Consider the following 20,099-nt stretch of genomic DNA (forward strand, 5'->3'; position numbering starts at 1 on the left):
GAAGTTTCACATCCAAATTTCTGCTTCTGGAAAAAAGAAATACAGAATGACCTCACATGTTGACAGATCTTCAGGATTTATAGAGACACAGTGGCTCAGGCTCAGCTGTAATGTTGACACTTGTTACACAACAATGGTATGAGAACAGTTTGTATGAAAAGATTGTTGATTTTATGGGGGGAACGTTTCAGTGGTTATTTTGTTATGTTCTGATTTTTGCTCACTAAAAAATAAGTAAATGTCAGTTCCACCTCCTTCTCTCCAAATCTCTGATTTCCTTACTGATTTGATTTTTATGCTTCTTTTTCAGCTGACGAGCTAAACTCAGCGAGGGTGTCGGATGTTGGACACTGAGCTGTTGTTTTTTTCCTTACTTCCTACATTTATTAGGAAACATGCTGTTTCTTATGAGGTAAATACAGAGTATCCTGGAGGACAGAACTAACAGGACTAACACATCACTGTTGCACCATCATGGATGAGGTTTTAATTTCCCAAATGTTATGTTAACAAAGGGAGATAATGCAGCTCAAAGCACTGGAATGATGCGTTCACAGGTTGATCGAGACATCTGAAAATTGAGTGTGGACAGCTGAAAAGCATTCACGAACCATGATGGGACACTGTTCCTGTCTCAGTGTCTTTCATCTTCAGCTTCTACGCCTTTATGTCAGAGCTTACAATAAAGAAGATCTTCTTTGGAAATGGTGACCATTTGAGCTTCGAATCTCTGTCTAGACTCTGTTTGTAGTGCAGATGATGCCTTGTTTGTCTCTTCATGCAGCCAGGTTTTTGTCTTTGTGTCCCACCTGCCGCAGTGAGCATGAAGAAGATACAGATACGCTCGATTCGGCCACAGCTTGACTGGAAAGGGAAAGAAATCTTCACCGTGAAGATCCATCTGTGTCCGCACACAGGGCTGCCAGAGGTGATTAATGCCATGCGTGTTACAGGCAGAGGCCTGGAGGTTCAGCTCTGTTCTGCCCAGGCTGTCCAGCTGTGCTGCAAACTGCCTCGGACCGGCTGAGAAAGTGTCTTTCTACACGAACACGAGGGTTGTTTGCATGTAAGGCACAGATCTGATGTTCCCTGCTGCCTCCCTGCAGCACGGAGGAGCAGTCAGCTGCATTGCTGTAACAGGCCACTGCTCCCATCGCTCTTCCACTACATTTGATGCTCCACTCTCCCATGCTCAGTCCATACTCATGCAAATCAGAGGTTTATTTTAAATCAGCGATGAATCCAAACCGAGGCCTGTATGAGTTAATGAGGTGAAGAGCAGCTCTTTCTAAGCACGTTGCCATGTGATTTTCACCAGTTTTAGAGGGAAGTCTGTGAAGCTTTAATAGGGAGAAATAAACGGGTGTCTTGTCTTTTTGTATTTTTTCTTTTTTTAAAACCAATTAGCAACTCAAAGAAAGTTTTACACTTTCCAAAAACACCAAAAATAACTCAGAATCCTCCCCTAGTTTATGGCATTTTATACATTCATTTTATATAATTTTATATCTTATATGTCCATGTGTGTGAATTCACATATATACTTTTGACCAAACTAACGCTAAAGTTAGAATTGTGAAGAAAATTAAAGTGGTTTCAAAAAAAAAAAGGGGGGGGGTCAGTTTTCAGAGGAAGTTCAGGTGAGAGAACATGATTATTGATGCAGTATTTTAGAAACAGGTTTGATGTATTAATCAGGTTCATTAAAGTTCTGTTTAAAGAAATACCTTTAGTATCTCTAATATGATGTGACTTTTAGTGAGATGAAGGAAGGCTTTTGATGACATAATCATTGCTATGGAATATGCTCATTGTATGAATACATAATATCCCTGTAGTAAATGTAGCACATTAAGTTTATTGACCTTTATGGTATTTTTACAATCCGATTTCCAGTCTTGTAATTGTTCCTATCTCATCATCAGGAAGATACTTAACGTTTCCTTTTGATTATACATCATGGTGTTTGATAGGATTGCCATATAAAAAGCTTTATTCTGAATATTGTCTGGTTTAACGTGAGAGCAACGCAGACAGCTGCGGGATTGTACTGTACATCTGACTGACTGTTTGCTGAAGCTTTGTTGTAAACAGCCATTTGGCTTCTGCTCTTCATTTCAGATGTTTCAAGCTTTTATTGAGCTATAGCTCATAAATACGCACCGAGGGGGCTTTTAAGACCGTCCGCAGACCATTTCCACATATTATGTTTCACATGCTGACATTTAAGTGGGAATCAGGAGGAGGAGGAGGAGGAGGGGGCTGGGTTGCAATTTGCATTGTGGCCATCAGGCGGCGCTGGAGAGGCTCCACGGTCCCACCGAGAGAGTTGAATGGGATCCCAGTGTGATCTGGCACAGAGGCGGGAGGGGAGCGTAGCACAAGTATCGGAGAAGGTTTGAGTCAGAACTACTCTGCTGCACGACTTTCATCGACATTCCTCCGTCTGTCCTGCCCGCAGAGCAGAGCCAAAAGGTTTCACGGTGCGTAATTACGCACGGAGACGATAGATCTGCGGTGTTGCTCGCCTTGGACACCCGCGGACAAAGGAAGGCAAGCAGGGGCTGGAGTACAACAACTGACTTGAGGGGAGAGGAGTACTGGTGGAGGGGGAACGGGAGAATCTGGAATCGGAAGTGATTTGTCTTTTTTTTTTTTTTCCCTAGAAATGTGACTTACGTCCAGGATTGGAGGGAAAAAAATAATTAGTTTGGAGCCCGAGGAGAAAAGGACAAAAAGAGTTACTGAGTGGAATCTTTCCTCAGAACAGCATCCAGATCCTCGGAGCATGGGGTAAGTTGGAGATTTGTGTCTGAAATGTACAATGTTCGTTCACTCCTGCTGACTGGATCCGATTTGTTCAAATGGCGAAAAGCTTCAAAAGTGAACTTTGTGGTGACTTCTGAGCGTGTGGCGGTTTGATCGGTTAGACAGCACAATTTCTTTTCGCTTTAAAGCATTTTGGAGAAGTCAACCAGAATCAGTTCCCATGTGACACCGCGCTGTGTGCTCTGTTTACATTCTGATGGATTTTACCGATACAAAATCCTTTATTTGTGAACCGTAGAGCCTGACCCAGTTTCACCAGAAGTCTGAATGACAGCTGCGGCCGTCAGAAGGTCGAATATCCACGTTGAGAGATCTTGGCTGTTTTAGATTTGAGCTGGTGCACAGACGGTTTAGTTAAAATTGACTGAGACATTTTCACTGGTCATGTGATGAAACACACACACACACGGAGGTCGCTCATTCATCCTTCAGTTATTGTGATTTCCTGTTCTCTGCTCTTTGCATCAGCCACACACACACACACACACACACACACACACACACACACACACACACACACACACACAGAGCAAAGAACTTGGACCACTTCCAGGATGATTGTTGTGCAGGAGGATTCTGGGTGGTGGGTTTGCTTTGAGAAGCTCTTGGTGTCAAGCTGTGTTCAATCTCATTAACTGTGTGTGTGTGTGTGTGTGTGTGTGTGTGTGTGTGTGTGTGATGAATTAAACATGCAGGCTTTCAGCTTGGTTAAAACACACCTGAGCCCTCCTCACATTACCAGTCCTTGCTGTCCGCCCCCCCCCCCCATGTCAGAGTAGTGACACTTAAATTACGATGGTTCTCAAATGAGTGTAAGAGAACAAAATGTGTGTATTTGTTATCTTTATTAAGGTTTGGCTGATATGTTTATTCAAAGACCATTATCAATTCACTTTTGCAGTTTTATACTTTACTTTTATACTCCCTTTTCAAAGTGACAGTGAAAAGAAATTTACATTTTGGGCCAATTTAACATGTCGTGATACACATTTCACTATCAGACTGTAACATGTTTTAATGCTGTTTCATTTCGATCTTATAGTCTGTTCATTTAAAACTTTGACTACTTCTGAAGGTGTCACAGTTTTCCAGGCCAGTAAAACTACACAGTGATGCAGCATCATGTTGGTGCTCACCTGTTTACTGTCCAAAACGCATCCACAGCTGCATCACAAACCAGTGGGTGGATCCCTCACAGGACACCGTCCACAGTGATGCGTCCTTCAAATGTCCTTAAGGCCAAGCTGAACCCGAGACACAGAAACTGATGGTGCATTCAGGGACTCCTTTTCCAAACTGACATCACGAGCTTGATAACTGAAACCGTCTCTCTCTCAGTCTGGTTTTATGTTCCAAATCTACAAGGACTGACGAACTTTAAGACAAAGTATTTGAGAAGTGACTGCAGGCAGCTCTTGAGCACCTGAGCACCCAAACTCTCATTTGTCTCAACGAATGGATCTTTTGAGCAACTTGTAACTTCACTCAAACACTTAACTGTCCATTCTCGATCACATTGCACCACTTGTGTGCCCTGTCCCATTTATATGCAGACTGTTTGGGACACACCACAAAGAGTGGATGTCGTTCTGGCACTGTGCCACAGGTAGAGCGCTTCAGGTCTGGACTGTGCGCCCTCAAATGACTTCAGTGGCGCGCCAGCACTCACGTGGACCTGCTGTGCAACATCCGTGACAGTATAAAAGCTTCCAGTTTGACACTAGGCTTGAAACAAACGACCGCTCTGTTTTCCGATGTCATGTGTTTGATGCCCTAACTGAGCGTAAACGCTGCATCGCTGTCAGCTGCAAAAAAGGCAACAGAGTCCAATCACCTTGTCCAAATAAAAACCAGAAAGCACCTGGTTTTAAGTAATGCCTGACAGAGACGGCCTGCAGCTCTTCTCCTCTCTTGACAGACAGTGAACAGTGGGAGAATCTTGATAAACAGCCACTTCCATGTCCACAAACAAAATGAGTTGCACAGGTGCTGCTCCCATGCTGTGAACACCTTGTCTCAAAGTACTCATCCATATCATCCGAGCCCCTGTAGGTCCATGTACAAATCGAACATATAATTTGATATGATGGAAATTTTTTGTGTGACAGGCTGCCGATAAAACAAAATGTTGTCGTTCAACCTGTGAAGTTCCATATTCATCAGAAACCTACGACCAACTAAACACCGATACAAAGTGGCAAGTAGTTAAAGAGGGCCACCTGAATGCACCATGAAATAATGTGCGATTGACTATGGGATGATGAGGAAGGTTGTGTCTCCTAATTAGCTCCATTTCTCGGCCACATTTGGAGGAGAGCCATTTTCTTGACTCTTGATTACTTTCAGTGTTTGGGTCGTCAACGTGGGTGTTAATGAGGCAGCCTCAAAAAGCTTCCAGTGTGACCACTATGTTAAGGCGCCATCTTTAAGTGGAGCTGTGATGTCAGCGTCACATGGTTGGTGTTTTTATATTGAAATTGCTTATTTTTATTTGGTAATTTTTTTTTTTCAATTCTTAAGCACAATCGTGTTTTACAGGTTTCTACAAACTTTAGCGTAACTGAAGTGCGTGCTGTGCAGCTGTGTAGAAGATCTTCACTTTTGGATTGGCAGTGGGTATAAGCAGATGCTCCGAACTAAATAACTCACATCAGGGAATAAAACTTGATTGGAGTGTCCCTAAATAATGTCTAACAACCTCCACAGGTTCATTGTTTCACTTTGTAACTCGGATCCTCTTTCCTCTCGTCCTGCTGCAGAGGAGTTGTCTGCGAGCTGTAAAATGTACCCACTACATCGAGAGAGGTACAAACACCCCGTTGTGTCTGTGTTGTGGCTCTGCATGGCAGGGATGGGCGATACACAATGATCACTGTTATTGATACCTAAGATCAGCAAAATCTTGCTGAAATGCCAGCAAAGACCGGGGTATTTATTCATATTTAATTAGTGTGGTGGGTTTACAGTAGATGTCATTTGGCTGAAATTACAAGGCAAGTGTAAAACTTACTGAACATTAACGTAGGAATCACTGTCAAATATCAAATGGGGAAGTTTTTAATGCAAAGCCAACATTACATGAGGAAACTGAGAAAGAGCTTTTGTGCATAAATGCAAATATTTGTACTATTGGTACTTTGGGGATCAATACGCCCATCCCTACGTCATCAATCATTTAGTTGCTTCCGAACAAAATCCCCCTTCATCACGTCCCCATGGTGTTTATCCTCCCTCAGCGTGTGTAGAAACTGTAGCTGTACTGTTGACTGTGAGATCTGATTCACACAGCAGAGGTTTCATGCTTGTCATGCTGTGCAGATGTTGTCAGCACGATCTCCTCCTCTAACTGTCGTCGCCTGGTGTCTCTTTCATCACATCGTCCTCCTGTCACTTGCTCCATTGCAGCTCAACTGCTTCATATTATATATATACTTTTGGATTGTTGTGCATTGTATTTTTTTTTGCAAGATCTTGGTGTGTTTTGCATGTCAAACCTTAATGTTCGAAATATGTCAAACATATGCAGTGGAGTGTGAAATCTAGCGTTTCCCTCTGACATGAAGTGGATTCAATGTGTAGCATCACAAAATGGAAATCCCAGAGAGACGACAGAGCCAAAACCTCCACTGACCCACAGCGGGTTTGATACTGAAAAGGTGGAGTATCACATCAACTAAAAGAAGTGTTAAAACATTCTTCATTCACACTTCCGAGCACATTCGCCGAGAGATACTGCTGTGAGTTTAGATTTCACAGCTGCACCGATTATTCACCCGACAGAAAATTGACCTGCAACTATTTTGAAAAACAGTTAAAGCAAAAATGCCAAATATTCTCTGGTTTCAGATTCTCAAATGTGAATATTTGGTGTTTTTCTTTGTCACATACGATATTAATCTGGATATCTTTGGGTTGTGGACTGAAAAGAAAAGCCGCTGAAGGGATCCTGAAAGTGGCCAAATATACCAAGAATGTTGCTAATTTGGCAACACTGCGGCTACAGCCGGTTTGGTAAATTTAGACTTTGTATGTAAAAACGTAAAACTGTAAAAACCTCAAACTGAGCTACATTCTTCGTTACATTCTTGACAAAAACCAATTGTTCACCAAAAAAAAAGAACACAGTTTCCCCTAAAACTGCAAAATGATCATTTTTTTATAATGTTTGTGTGTGTATTAAAGAAATGATTCTTAACATGTTCATTAGTGAACATGAAAGGTTTTAGTTGGCTTATTATTGTAATTTCAGCTGTTTCCTTCAAACAGCTGAACCGAGCTGTTTCCATGCTTTTAAAGTGAATAAACCTTAAAGATGTTGATCTAGTCCCTGAACCTTGAAATCTGTGGTAACGTCTCGGTGGAGCCTCCCTCTACAGCACAGGCGACGACTACGCTTCGGTTTCACTGGGATCACAATCGGTTAATCTGCAGCATCACACCGTTTAAAAAAAAATATATATATATTCTTCGTCTGCATCCTCCCACTGGCCGAAGAGAAACCAGCTGGTGTGTGTGTGTGTGTGTGTGTGTGTGTGTGTGTGTGTGTGTTTGTGTGGGGTGGGGCGCCTTCTTAATTGCTGTTATGGAGACATCTGCAATTGAATGAATAAACAGTCGTATCTCTCTCTATTCACTTCATTTCAGTGTGTTTTATTGGCATGAAAGTGAATAACTGCCACCGGAGGACTGAGATGAAAGATCAGCTCTGTCTCTCTCTCTGTCTCTCTCTGTCTCTGTCTGTCTCGCTCTCTGTCTCTGTCTCTCTCTGTCTATCTCTCTCTCTGTCTGTCTCTCTCTCTCCTTGACCTTCATATCGTTAATACAGAAAACACTCTGGCTTTGTGTCACCTTCACAATACCGAGACAGCAGTAAGTTTATCACTCCGACTCCTGGAAGAGGAGCCGACCTTCAGATAAGCGAAGAGCCGTGCTGTCGTTTAAACACAACCAGAGCTTGTGTTTCAGTTATAGAGGCTTGTGGTCGTGTGGTGAGGTGTCTTCTTGTAAATCAGAGAAGCAAAGAGATGCGCGGTGAGTTGGTCAACATCGTCTGATCAAAGAGAACGTAAAACTCACAACCATAATCCTTGTTTTACTCCAAAGCTTTCCTCACTTTGTGCCAGTGTGCGTGTGTTAGGTTGTGGTTCGTGCTGCAGATACGGCGACTTGTTGAGCTGCTACAGTGTGAGTTAGCGTTTCCCCTTGCTGTGCTATTTTAGTATGTAGTTGTAGCGTGTCATGTTGCCCGACTGGGCCAGACACTTTCGCTGGCTCAGGAATGTGGACGCAAGGCCGCCGGCTCAAGGAGGTCAGAGGAAGTAGAACCTGAAAAGGAGAAATACTTTCAGAGCAACAAAGAGAAAAAAGGACTTTTCCCGTTTCTGTAAAGCCTGAAGTCCCCAGGGGCTGTGAAACCACAGTAGAGATCCAGTTGTGTGTTGTCTTAATGCACAGAGGGGGAAACGTGATGCTCTCCTTTAGACTGAATTTGACTCCTTTCAGATGGATGCAGAAACCAGGTCAAACACAAGCTTAGGGGTCAACACTTGCTATTCAAGCTGACAGGCCGAACATTAGTTTCTTATGATAATTTCAGGATTATTATACAACTGTTGGAAGTTTTGCTCTTCTCAGTTGGAAAGATACTTGAATCTGAATATCTGATATTCTGATATGAAGTTGTTGCAGGAATGGAAATGAAATAAAGTGTCATCAGACCATGTGCAGTCTATGTTTACGTCTCCAGTGTAACAGCAATAATGCAAAGCTGACAGCTCAGTTAAAGGATAGATTCACTTCTTTTTTTTTTTTCAACTTAAAATAATTCTCACATTGAAACATTTGGTCTCCTGTCACACTGGCTGTGTAGAGATCATCCCTTCCTAAAGTGATTTTAATTTAAATAATCAGGGATAAGTCCTTGACCAGACAGTCCTTGTCTTTTAGTCTTATAGTGAAATATTCCCTCTTTGTGTCACTATCACTTCACTGCAGCTCAGCAAAGAAACACTGTCTGTTGAAAAGAAAAGAGGACATTTTAAATTAACTAAAAAAAAAAACCCACTTTATACGATAAAGTCTAACTGAAGATTCATCTTAACTTGCACTGAAAGAATGCTGCATTACTTACATTAACATCTAGTTAATAAGGGATCTCTTCACAGTCAGTGTGGACAGGATGAATGATGATGAACTTGTCCTTGAACTGAGGTTTCTTACATTTCTCCCTGCTGAAGTTTTGAGGGTCTAAGGACAGAGGGTGTTGTATTCTGTACATATTGTAAAACCCTGTGAGGCAAATTTGTGATTTGCGATAGTGGGATAATAAAACTGGCATGACTTTGTGCTCGGGCTGAGAAGCTGGAGTCAGTGATTGTTTGGCATTTATGCTTGATGAAAGATGGTCATATTATCAAAATAGCTGTTAGTTTTTTGCCATTTGACCAATTGACTTATAGACTAATTGTTTCAGCCTTACATTAAATACAGGATTTGTGAGTGAAAGTTGTTTAACAGCCGGTAAGAAGCTCAAGCTTGACCTTGGAATAACATTATATTTAGATTATGAGCATCAAAACTTTAGTTCTTTGTTTCCAGTGGGAGAAATCATACTGTCCTGCGCTGTGGTGCACTTCCATGGTCACATAACTACAAATGCAAGATCAGCTGACATTTTTTTTACTGCGTCTTTGGCCCAAGTACAGTTCAGCCAACCAAAACATTATTTTTCATTTCTCTTTCTCTGAAGATTCGCAGAAGCACGGAAGTGAAAGTCACAGAAATTCAAAGGCCTACAAATCTATGAAGAAAGTTGAAGAGTGAGATAAGAGAGAAACAGCAGCTGGACACCTGGATGTGTGTATGGTCATTTGCATACATCTTTATATGGAGGTGTTTCATGCTCTCACTGTGACCCTTTATTAACCTCTTTGTTATATCCTCCCATATCAGACGGTCTGCAGGCTTTCTGATTTGCCATTTAAACTGAGATACATTGGCTTTTAGGATTTTTGGCAGTGGGTTTTACAGCTTCACTCTCCCCTCAGGCCATTTACAGCCCACAGAGCTTATAGTGCTCCATTATTGGCAGTTTGAGGAGTATTTTCTCAACTACAGAAGCGACCGGTGGAGTCTGACCGTAGGGCCGAACAGGAGGATGCAGCTTCTGTTTCACAGCTTTGCAGCTTCACAGATCAGGGATTCTGGGTGGAGAATGGGTGCTGAGGTTAAAAGAGAGATAAAGGGAGCAGCAAGAGAGGATTAAAAAGTGATGAGTTGGGGTGAAGACGTGGTGTATGTGAGTGTCTGTGTGAAGGCAGCGAGACAATGAACAAGAAATACGTTTTAAAACGTTCTATCCCAAGGGCCACAGAGCATTTTCTTCATTTTTATGGTTGTACACTTGTCAAAAATTCAGATATCAGCATCAAAGTGTGGGAATATTCAAACGGATATAAGTGAACGTATTCTTTCTCATTTTGACATAAAATTTCACCCAACTTACAATGGTTTAAAAATGACTAATAATACACCTCGTATGGACATTCTTGATTTTGTGTATGTTATGTAACAGAGTCAGTCTGGGATCACATGAAGAGACAGAACACACCAATATAAATCCACAGAATAAACCGTGGCAAGTTCTCCTAAGGTGCTTGCAACAACCTACCTGCCAAGTACCTTGAAAACTGTGTTTCTTGGGAGCACTTGAGCTCAGTATGGGGGTGTGAAAGTGACAGTTTTTGTGCTGATTTCATCCTTCAAAGGGTCGTCCTTCTGTGAAATTGGCAGGGCATCTCTGGCTGATTTTTTTTTTGAGCCCTTCATACACACTTTCTGAAACTGCAAGTCTGCTGACTTTGCTTTTTGAATAAAACCCCTAATGAAAATGAGTGCAATAGAGCATCAGAAAAGAAGTCAGAAGACATTTCACTTACCAGCACTATTTACTTTTATGTCTTCTGGTGACTTCATCATATGTTGATTTACCTCAATAGAACTGTCTTACTCGTGAATAGAGAGCAAACAACAAACACTCCTGAAATATCAGCCTCACACTGTCCGCAGAAATGTCTCTGTCCACTTAACATAATTTCCCAAAGTGCTTTCCCACGAGTCATAGCGCCCTCACAACCTCCTGTTGACATTTGAAAGTCGGTGATTTGGGTTTAGGGGGTAAAGCTGGAACTTGTTCGAAAAGCTGCTCGAGCTCTCGGTTGTTGTCTCATCTTTTATGAACAACAGTCACTTCAGAACAACAGCAACACGATCCTGTTTTTATTGACACACACCACATATGAAGGTTTTCCAAATGATTCATTTTATTTCACGTGCTGTGTCATAACTGGACAACAGCCTTAACTTACATATTATTAACTTTAGGTATGAGTCTCTGTACAAAAGCCGTTTCACTTGATTCTCCTGCATCCACAGACATCTAGACGAAGACACAGTTAAAGCCTTTCTTCTAGGTTTTCAGTGCAGATGGAGCTCACGTTAAAGATCAGTTTAGTCTGATTTGAGACTGGGTAGGGTCCTGTTGTGTAGCCACTGGTTTCAGGTCTTCTGTGTGTCAGGATCTGTGACGCTCAAGTGGATTCAAGTGAGCTCGCTATCAGCTCTGATCACATGGTGTGATATAATCATCGAGGAGAAAATGTGACTTGTGAGGCAGACAGAGAGTGTGAACTGTGAACTGCAGGGGGAGAAATGATGTGTATGTTACTGAAATTTTTGACCATAGTGGTAAGTCACACTGCTGTCAGTGTGTGTGTGTGTGTGTGTGGGGGAGGGGGTCTCTCTCTCTCTCTCTCTCTCTCTCTCTCTGGGGTTGAGGTCGGTTTTAGCAAGGGTCCATTTCAGACCATGTCCAAAATTTTGAAACTCAAAAAGACATAGAGCTGAAAACATTCCCATTTCCAGCTTCTCAATTGTGAGAATTTACTGCTGTTCTGTCAGATATCGTAGTGAAGTGAATATCTTTGTTTTCGAAAGTTGGTTGAATAAAAACAGAAATTTGAAGACGACACTTGGTGCTTTAGGAAACTACGCTGAGACATTTTACAGACCATTTATAGATTTTCCTGTTCTGTTTCCCATTTAGTTGGCTCATTCATGTGTCCTCCGCTCCTGATTCTCATGCTGCCTTCAATTCAGGTTGAAAATGTGAGTTAAAATAAATCTTTCCATTGATACAACAGCAGTGTGAATAATATGAAACACTGCCATCCTTTCCATGACGGACGGTTGATTCAAAAACGATTGCCTTGATCTAGTTAAACTCAGCACGTGACTTTCTTACATCACCGTCGGTTTACATCTACAGTATACGAGATGGGATTTCTCTACAGGAGCTAATGAACCATTATCAAATACGTCCAAGCAGTAATTTGAAACAGAGCACGGAGGCCTGCAGTGAATGCAGCCACGTAGTTCAGAGGAAATGTAGTACAGCCTCCTTGTTTTCTGATGGCTCCGTGTAGAAAGCTCAGTCCTCCTACTGTCTGTCTTCCAGCTCGTCCAGATGGAGCTATCATAGAAGTCCCCCTGTTTATGGCCTTTGCTGCAGGCAGCAGCCAAATACCGTTGTAATATTTTCCTGTCCCGGAGAGGAATTATTTCATCTGTATGAATGTGAAGCTGAGGAAGAGCTTGCCTGCCCAGCAGAGGCCTCTCTAGGAGACAGACTGGAGGAGGAAAAGGGCTGTTTGTTTGGCTCAGTCTGACATTTCATCAGATGTACACCCATATCCTTGAAAGTCATCTGAATGGTTGAAGGCAATTAATTCATCATGAGGGTGGGGTGGAGCTGATGGCCTCAGGGCCGCGTGCATCCTCCTCTGTCTGGTGTCACTGCTGTGCTTTTATGGGGGCTGCGGAGGATGGTTAGTGGATTAAAGAAACCTTTAAAACTTCGAGCCATCAGCTCAGACTCGGCTGCTTTACTCCTCCATCCTCCGACAATGGCAGAATATCAAGTAAAGGTTTTCTTAAGGCAAAACTTTGAGAAGTTTCTTTGAGGCGAAGTGTCGTTTTTAAGCTGCCTGTTGGCACCACATCAAAATCATCAGATGATCCAGTGGTGACGGCCCCCTGCGACAGACTGCTGAATACAAAGACGTGCAGAGAAGGAGATAAAATGTCCCAGGAAAGCATGAAAAGTGGTTGTGCCCATAGAGGTTTGAATCACACTTGAGGATTCAGCTCCGTTCCCCAGATGGTCTGGCTGCCTGGGCTCAGATCCCAGCAGAGCTTTCTCTCCGGTGTCTCCCAGGTTTTGCCTGTCTGTCTCTTTCTGTCTACTCCGCTCTGACCCTGAATACTAATAAAAATAAAAAAAGGATCCCAAGGAGAATGTGCCAGCTGTTCTCCTTACATGAAAAAGCAGTTTTGTAACAGGGTGTAGTGTCAGAGTTTCTGTAAGAAAACCAGCTCTCAAAAAGATTCTCAGGTAACTAGATTTAGCAGATCTGTAGTTTAGGCACTAAAAACATAGACAGATACTTTAAAAAAATATATTGTCTTTTGACTTCAAGTAAATAATTGATGGAGAGAAAATGATTTTGATAATCAACCCATCAATTAGGTAATTTCTCAAGCAAGATGGCAAACACTGCACACTTAGTCTCAGCTTCTCAATTTGTCTTATGAGGTGTGATTAACTGAATATCTTGGACTGTTGGTCGCACAAGACAAACAAAAAAAAAAGTCACCTTGGCCTCTGGCAAATTGTGACAGGCATGTTCTTTTTCACTATTTTCTGAAATTTGGAGACAATAGATCATCTATAATAGATCATTGTCATTTGCAGCTCCAATTCTCATATAAAATGATTTACAGTGGGTGAACAAGGAGGAACTCAGTGTGACGACATAGGCTGAGACATTTGTGACTGCTGTGTTTAACCTTTGACCTTCTCTTCATGGGTAAATTTTTCATATTATGAAATACATTTGCAATTTGCAATCACGTCTTTAATAGTGCTTCCTGGTGGTACCTTGTTTTCCCATAATACATATAATACAAATACACAGACATTGTAGTTTTGACTTAATCCTGAAAATAGCAGTGTGATGTAGCACCTAAACAGATATGAAGTCGTCATGTTTCTGACCCTTTTAATTACTGAGCTGTAATCTGAACACAGTTCTCTCTCCACCCATGCATGGATGAGACGCAGTGAGTGTTTATGAAAGAGGGGGAGGGGTGGGTGGGTGGGTGGGTGGATGTATGTACATATGACCTGGAATAGATTAACAAGAACGGATCCAGATGACCCCTCACTGGATTCAGGCTCCCGGCCCACAGCAGGAGGTGGGTCCCCCTCAGCCCACTGCTGCACGATCACAAAGCAGCAGTGGTGGGAAGTCAACTACACACATTTACTTTTTTGTGTTATACTCAGTGTATTTCCATTTTACGCTACTCTCTATACTTCTAAGTCTTTCTGCTTCTACTTCATTTCAAAGGGAAATCTTGTACTGAGAGAGCTGTAACTTGCACACAAAGAATATGATTAACCTATAAAATACAATGGATTGTTATAGATTGAAGAACCCAACAGATCATAAATGAGTTCAAATGAGCTCCATCTTAACCAGCTACAAATTAAGATTCTGCTTGTTAATACATCAGTAAAGATTAGATTCATGTAATATGTAACGCATGCCACTCTGGGGCCCATATATAATGTCACGTTTGATCTTCACATTTGCACATTTTGCTACCAATAATAAATATTATCAATAAAACAAAACAGTTGTAAAAAAAAAAACATCACATCAGTTTTTCCAGTCATAATCAGTTAGTAATGTCAAGAGTAGAGCTAAGTATTGAATAATGTAGTGTAGTAAGCAAGATGTTTGGTAAAAGATGTGAGATCATTTGCAGGTTTTATAGATGAAAATCAAAATGTTAATCCCTTATTAACAGGTGATGGATGGTAGTCTATCTAACGTTGTTCAGAGCAGCGATGAGTAAGAAAGGAGTCACTAGTGATGACGTGTAACACAGTCTGATAGACCGGGTTTAACTGCTGAAAGGCTGATGGGAAACTTAAAACAGTCCAAAATGTCTCAGTAGTCAAGTGCAGATATAAAAGTTACCTGAAGAGACAGACGGCCTTTAATTCTAAACAGAAAGCTGAGTTAGATTGTTAATTGTCATATTGTGTGTTGAATGCGGATACTGGAGGACAGTCTACCGTTGAGACAAATTCCTAAATATTTGTTAAAGTCAGCAGGAGCGATATAGGTATCATTGGGGAAAAACTCGGGAACCAAAGCTACAAAATTGTGTCATCGGCATAAAAATGTATGTTTAAATGTTGATTAGGTCTATTTATCTGAGAGGATGACAAGTTACTACTTTTTTTGTGTGTTGACAAAGTGTGGTTTGCTCATTCATGAAAGCTGACAGCTTTGCCGAGCATTTTAAAGACATCTTGTCCATGTTCGCTTAAAGGTCGAGACTGAGTTCTTTCTTGATTTCTCCGTTTAGTGTTTTAAAAAAATAATCCATTATCTGATCTTTTTTCATCAACTGATGTTCAAGGATAAGAATTCACTTTCAGTCTCGACCTCTAAGACAAAATGTGGGAGAAATTGAAGTTTTAAAAATCTACAGTTCGCGAAACTAGGCAGTCCATCACCATCTTCTGAGGAAGATTGTGTGATACAAGTCAACGCACCCAAAAGCTCCTACTACCTTTTTTCTGAGATTGTTTTGTCGACTGCTGTTTCCAAGCTCAAGTTTTAACATCATATACTGTATGGTGATGTTATTTATCTGTAAAATAATGATCTGAGTACGTCTTCTAGCTTTGCAAACAATTCAGCTGATGGTGCTGATGAAACCTTTCAGCTTAGGAAATGTTGGGTTGATTTCAGCAGCTTAACTTTTCCCTTGTTTGCACTCACTGTGTGTCCTCCAGCAGCTCTCCAAGCTGTCATGTATGAACAGCTGTCTCCTTCTACCCTGTCATTTACACTTTCACTCCCGCAGCACCTGATTTAATTAAAGGCTATAGAGTTTCATATTAATCATGTCAGGTGTGTGTAGAGTACAAGACACTGTAGCACACGGGGCTCAGGTTCCTTGTACTGCACTGCATTAGTTTAGACAAGGCTTCTGTTGAGCTGCTGCTGCTGCTGCTGCAGTGTCTGCTCTCCCTCACCTCAGGAGGAATTTAATCCAGTTTTAGTCTGCTCATATGATCAAACCTTGACGTGATGCATCCTGTCTGAGCTGATTAGCTTGACAGGCTTTTTTCGCAGAGCAGTGTCAAGATAGGCCAAATGAGTGATGGGACATTCACATTTGTGTGATCCGCTGTGATGGCTGGAGCATGATGAGCAGTCAATCATCATTTCTCATTAAGATGAGAATATGATAGAAGGGAAATCCTGATTGAAGCCATTTTACTTTGATGTTAATTCTTATTTATTTTGCCTTACTGGCTTAATGCCTTTAACGGCCTGGTTATCTGTTACGCAGCCAGATAATTAGTTTTATTGAATATAATTAAGTGCTTTCATGGTGCTATTAATGTGTTTGATTTTTGTCTGAAGGTTAAAGCAGGATTTTACCTCCTGACAGTGAGATATATTGAGGTTTACAAGCATCAGATCAAACTCTTCCACCTGAAAAGCTTTGTTATAATATCCAGGACATTCATGAACTTGAAAAATGGCTAAATTGCTAATTTCATAAAATTGTAGTCATTGATATTGTGGAGCTGCGTGGTTTTATCACTCTGCCATCAGCCACTACATATTTCCACTTGATAAATGCTAAAAAGGCCTTTTCTCAAGGGCAACTGCAGAGTAGCTTTTAAAGGTGATAGAGATGATAACTCATGCACTATAACACTCAGCTGGGAAGTTTGATGCAGTGACCGAATGCTTGGAAGCGATGTTGATGTTAACCTACAGATGCCCTGTCTGTAACAGTGTGTGGTTATTTTCTTTGTCAGGAGGATGAATTTTAGGTTTGTGGCCTGGGATGACAGACAGAAATAATCTGGGTGTCTTAATTTAACACCAAGGGACAGAACCAAAACATTTTTTTTTTTCTGGTTCCACATTCAAATGTTTGTTTGTGAAATTTCCTGACCTTTTAGGCTCGGTCCAACTTTATTCCTTAGAAGTGACTTAAAACAGTTCTGCAGTAGTAGTGGAAAAGAATATGGTGCTTTTCAGAGCATTTGGTGACAAGTTTGTGTAAGGTGTGGTCAACTTTAAAGCATTTTGCATTCTGGCATTTTAAATTTTTCTGTTTTTCAGAGTCAAAAATATTGTGCATAAATAAAGTGCCTTTGCAGACTGAAAGAAACATCCAAGGTGAAAACCAAGTGATTAGTCCAAACAGCCATCATCATAGAAATATAATTAAAAAATTGCAATTTTCTTACTCAACATGGTCAGACAGCTTCATTAATTTACTGCCTTGGTAGCAGCACTGACCACCTCAACAGTTTGTGATTGTTTCTCATCTAATAGGCCTTGCAGCCACATTTTGACTTGTTAGAGAGGAAAAGCACAGGTGTGAATAAGAACATGAATGGCCATGTTCCCTGCCATGCCCGTGCGCCAGCATGGACGACAGCAGGGCGCTGGAACTGACACACCAAAGTGGAACAGAGCCATTATTAATGATATCAATTACACCTGTGCCATTCCTGCTATTACATGTCAAAATGTCTGCTGTGGAAAAGGTCTATAGAAAGAGGTCACAAGGCAGGGACGTACTGTATGATGTAAAGCAACCTCCTGGGCGGATGCCCAGTGAAATAGGAAATGAATATAGAGTTTATAGCTATGCAGACAAACTAGTTAGCTACTAGCCTGCTGGTATAATCATCTTTTATTTTGACTGGGGTTTGTTGTCCTATATACTTTTCATATTACCTGCACTCAAAAGCTCCATCCACTGAGGTTTCATTTAACAAATCCATTTGTTTCTGCCCTCGAAGAAATGAAATGAAAGAAAAACTTCAACTGGCTTCAACAGCAACCAAACAAAACATTAAACTGAACCCAGAGGTCAGAACAATTTTATTAAAGCAATGTCCTGTGTGCCCTGCTTGACTAAAAATCAGACCTCGTGCTTTTTGTTTGAGTTCTTGACCAACTGTCATAGAAATCCTGTTAATGGCAGCCTCCAGACAATGTTAAGAGTATTTCTCCCATCTCTGTGAGGAATTAAAAGGATAGATATCAGAATATTTGAACTGAAATAAAACCAATAAATCACTCCTAAGAGCCAAGTGTATCATCAGTCAGTCATATTTATTGTGTCTGTAGCTGCTACTCTCCTGGACCTGGACGGCACCTAAATCTTCTCCCTTGCCTGTGCTGCTATTCTCTATTGTCAACTGTAGCTTCAGTAATCTGTGTAGAAACAATAGCGACTATTGTTTGTTTGCAACTATACAGTAATTCCAAGCAAATCCAGTGGGAACAATGCTTCATATAGCCAGTGCTGACCTATATAAATGGTTATTTCTCTTGCTTAGACAAAGAGCAGAGCCTCCTCCCAGCGCACATTATCCTCATTAATGTTGGTATATAATTGACTTGCAATGGGAACGGCTCATTGCATACATTAACATTATGCAAACTCTATTAACTGTGTAATGTTGCATGAATTCACCAAAGTGCCTGTGTATTGGTCCTCGTCGTCCTGCGAGCCTCTCCCCACCGTTAGTCCCCACAGCGTGTATGTAGTTTGACTTCAAAGTGAACAGGACGGCTAATTGGACTGCTAGCGGTTAGCAAATCTTCAGCTTCATTTGCAACAATAGCCTCATTACAACTAGAGAGCATCAGTGACCTCGAGGTCTCTGAAAAAAACCAGTCACATTTGGAAATTGGACGTGTTTTTGTCCTATTTATTTATAGCTCTATCCACCATCATCGTACACACAGAGGAAAAGAGGGGGGTCCCAAAGTGCCAAAAAAGTCAGCAAGGTTTTCACTCAAAGAGATTAACAAAATGAAATGATAATGATATCCAATTAATTTTAATGATGAGAACAGATGTTTTAGCCTTGTGGCTTTGATCCATGTGCTAAGAAAGGTTTCTTGAACTTGATGTTTCCATTTTTTCACACACAAGTAATGCATATGAAAAGAGCTGTGATGTTTAATCATGACTGGCCTATTTATTTTTTTTCATAAAGTAACACATGAAAGCTTGTTAACTGAAATGTATTGCCATTTTTTGGAAAAATGATTCCATCCAAAAATAACACCTATAGATAGTATATCTATATACATGCTGTAAAATAAAAGGAACAGCAGAACTGGCTGGTGTAATTGACTCGCAGTGGTGCCTCTATTAAAGATTAAACCCAGTGGCTCATTAAAATTAAATAGAAATAAAGTAAAACCATACAGGAAGTTGTGTAGTATCATGGGTTTTGCTATTTAAGTTCAGGAGTTGTAGGTAACCACACTTGTAGTGTACATTACAAAGTTGCACTTAGAGGCAGAAGTATGTTATGATTATACTATCTATTGTAATATTAATCAAATATGGTATTGTAACTTTTTAAAGGGTCAATTCACCGACTCCCCCCCCCCCCCAAAAAAAATATCTTACCACTTACAGTACGCTTGGCAGCATCTACCTACTTCTAGCTAGACATTTGGTTTCATTTGTTTTCTGTTGCAGATTTCTGACACCACCCCGAATAAGTGGAGATAAATGGAAGTTGTGGTGCTTACAACAATGAAAAATGAATTTCAATAATGTCCCAGTTGTTTAGGATTATCCACAAACTTAACTTAAATTTATGCAGAAAATAAAAGGTAATTAAAATGATTGAGTATAATATTAACCATGGAAAATCATTATTATCAGACTCTGTTATTTAAGCTCCACAAACTGATTTCCATTTCATCTGTGTTGCTTAAGTGTGGAATCATACAGTGAGTTTCATCAACAAATGTCTCAAGACATTTGCAAATAAAACCCACAACTAGTGTAGCTGAACAGCCCAGAGGAAATATGTCTCCTGAAACTAACCCTTCACATCAGTGTATTATAATGATGGATGCAGTTAGACAACATTCAGATTCACATCCCCTGAGGTTTGCTTCTCCACTGAGAAACTGGCTCCGTGAGCATGTCTATGTAAACTCTTAACCTCAATCTCACCTCGCTGTTTGTGATGGAGCTGAGTGACAAATGATGAGGTCTGATGAAAGTGACACGTATGGTTAGAAAGTGACTGATGGCACAACGTTTAAACAAATTAGGTGCAAAGC

The 20,099-nt window shown here is 40.9% G+C and overlaps 1 protein-coding gene across 1 annotated transcript in view; it reads left to right on the forward strand.

Moving 5' to 3' along the window:
• The first annotated feature begins 2,338 nt into the window (after nt 1-2,338).
• Nucleotides 2,339-20,099, forward strand: part of homer3b (homer scaffold protein 3b) — a 47,582-nt gene continuing 29,821 nt past the window's right edge. The window contains exons 1-2 of the mRNA XM_056378329.1: nt 2,339-2,793; nt 5,589-5,634. Coding sequence (XP_056234304.1) covers nt 5,612-5,634 — 23 coding nt within the window. The 5' untranslated portion in view covers nt 2,339-2,793; nt 5,589-5,611. The remainder of the gene's footprint in view (nt 2,794-5,588; nt 5,635-20,099) is intronic.

Source organism: Seriola aureovittata, chromosome 6 (genome assembly GCF_021018895.1).
Source record: "Seriola aureovittata isolate HTS-2021-v1 ecotype China chromosome 6, ASM2101889v1, whole genome shotgun sequence".
NCBI lineage: Eukaryota > Metazoa > Chordata > Actinopteri > Carangiformes > Carangidae > Seriola > Seriola aureovittata.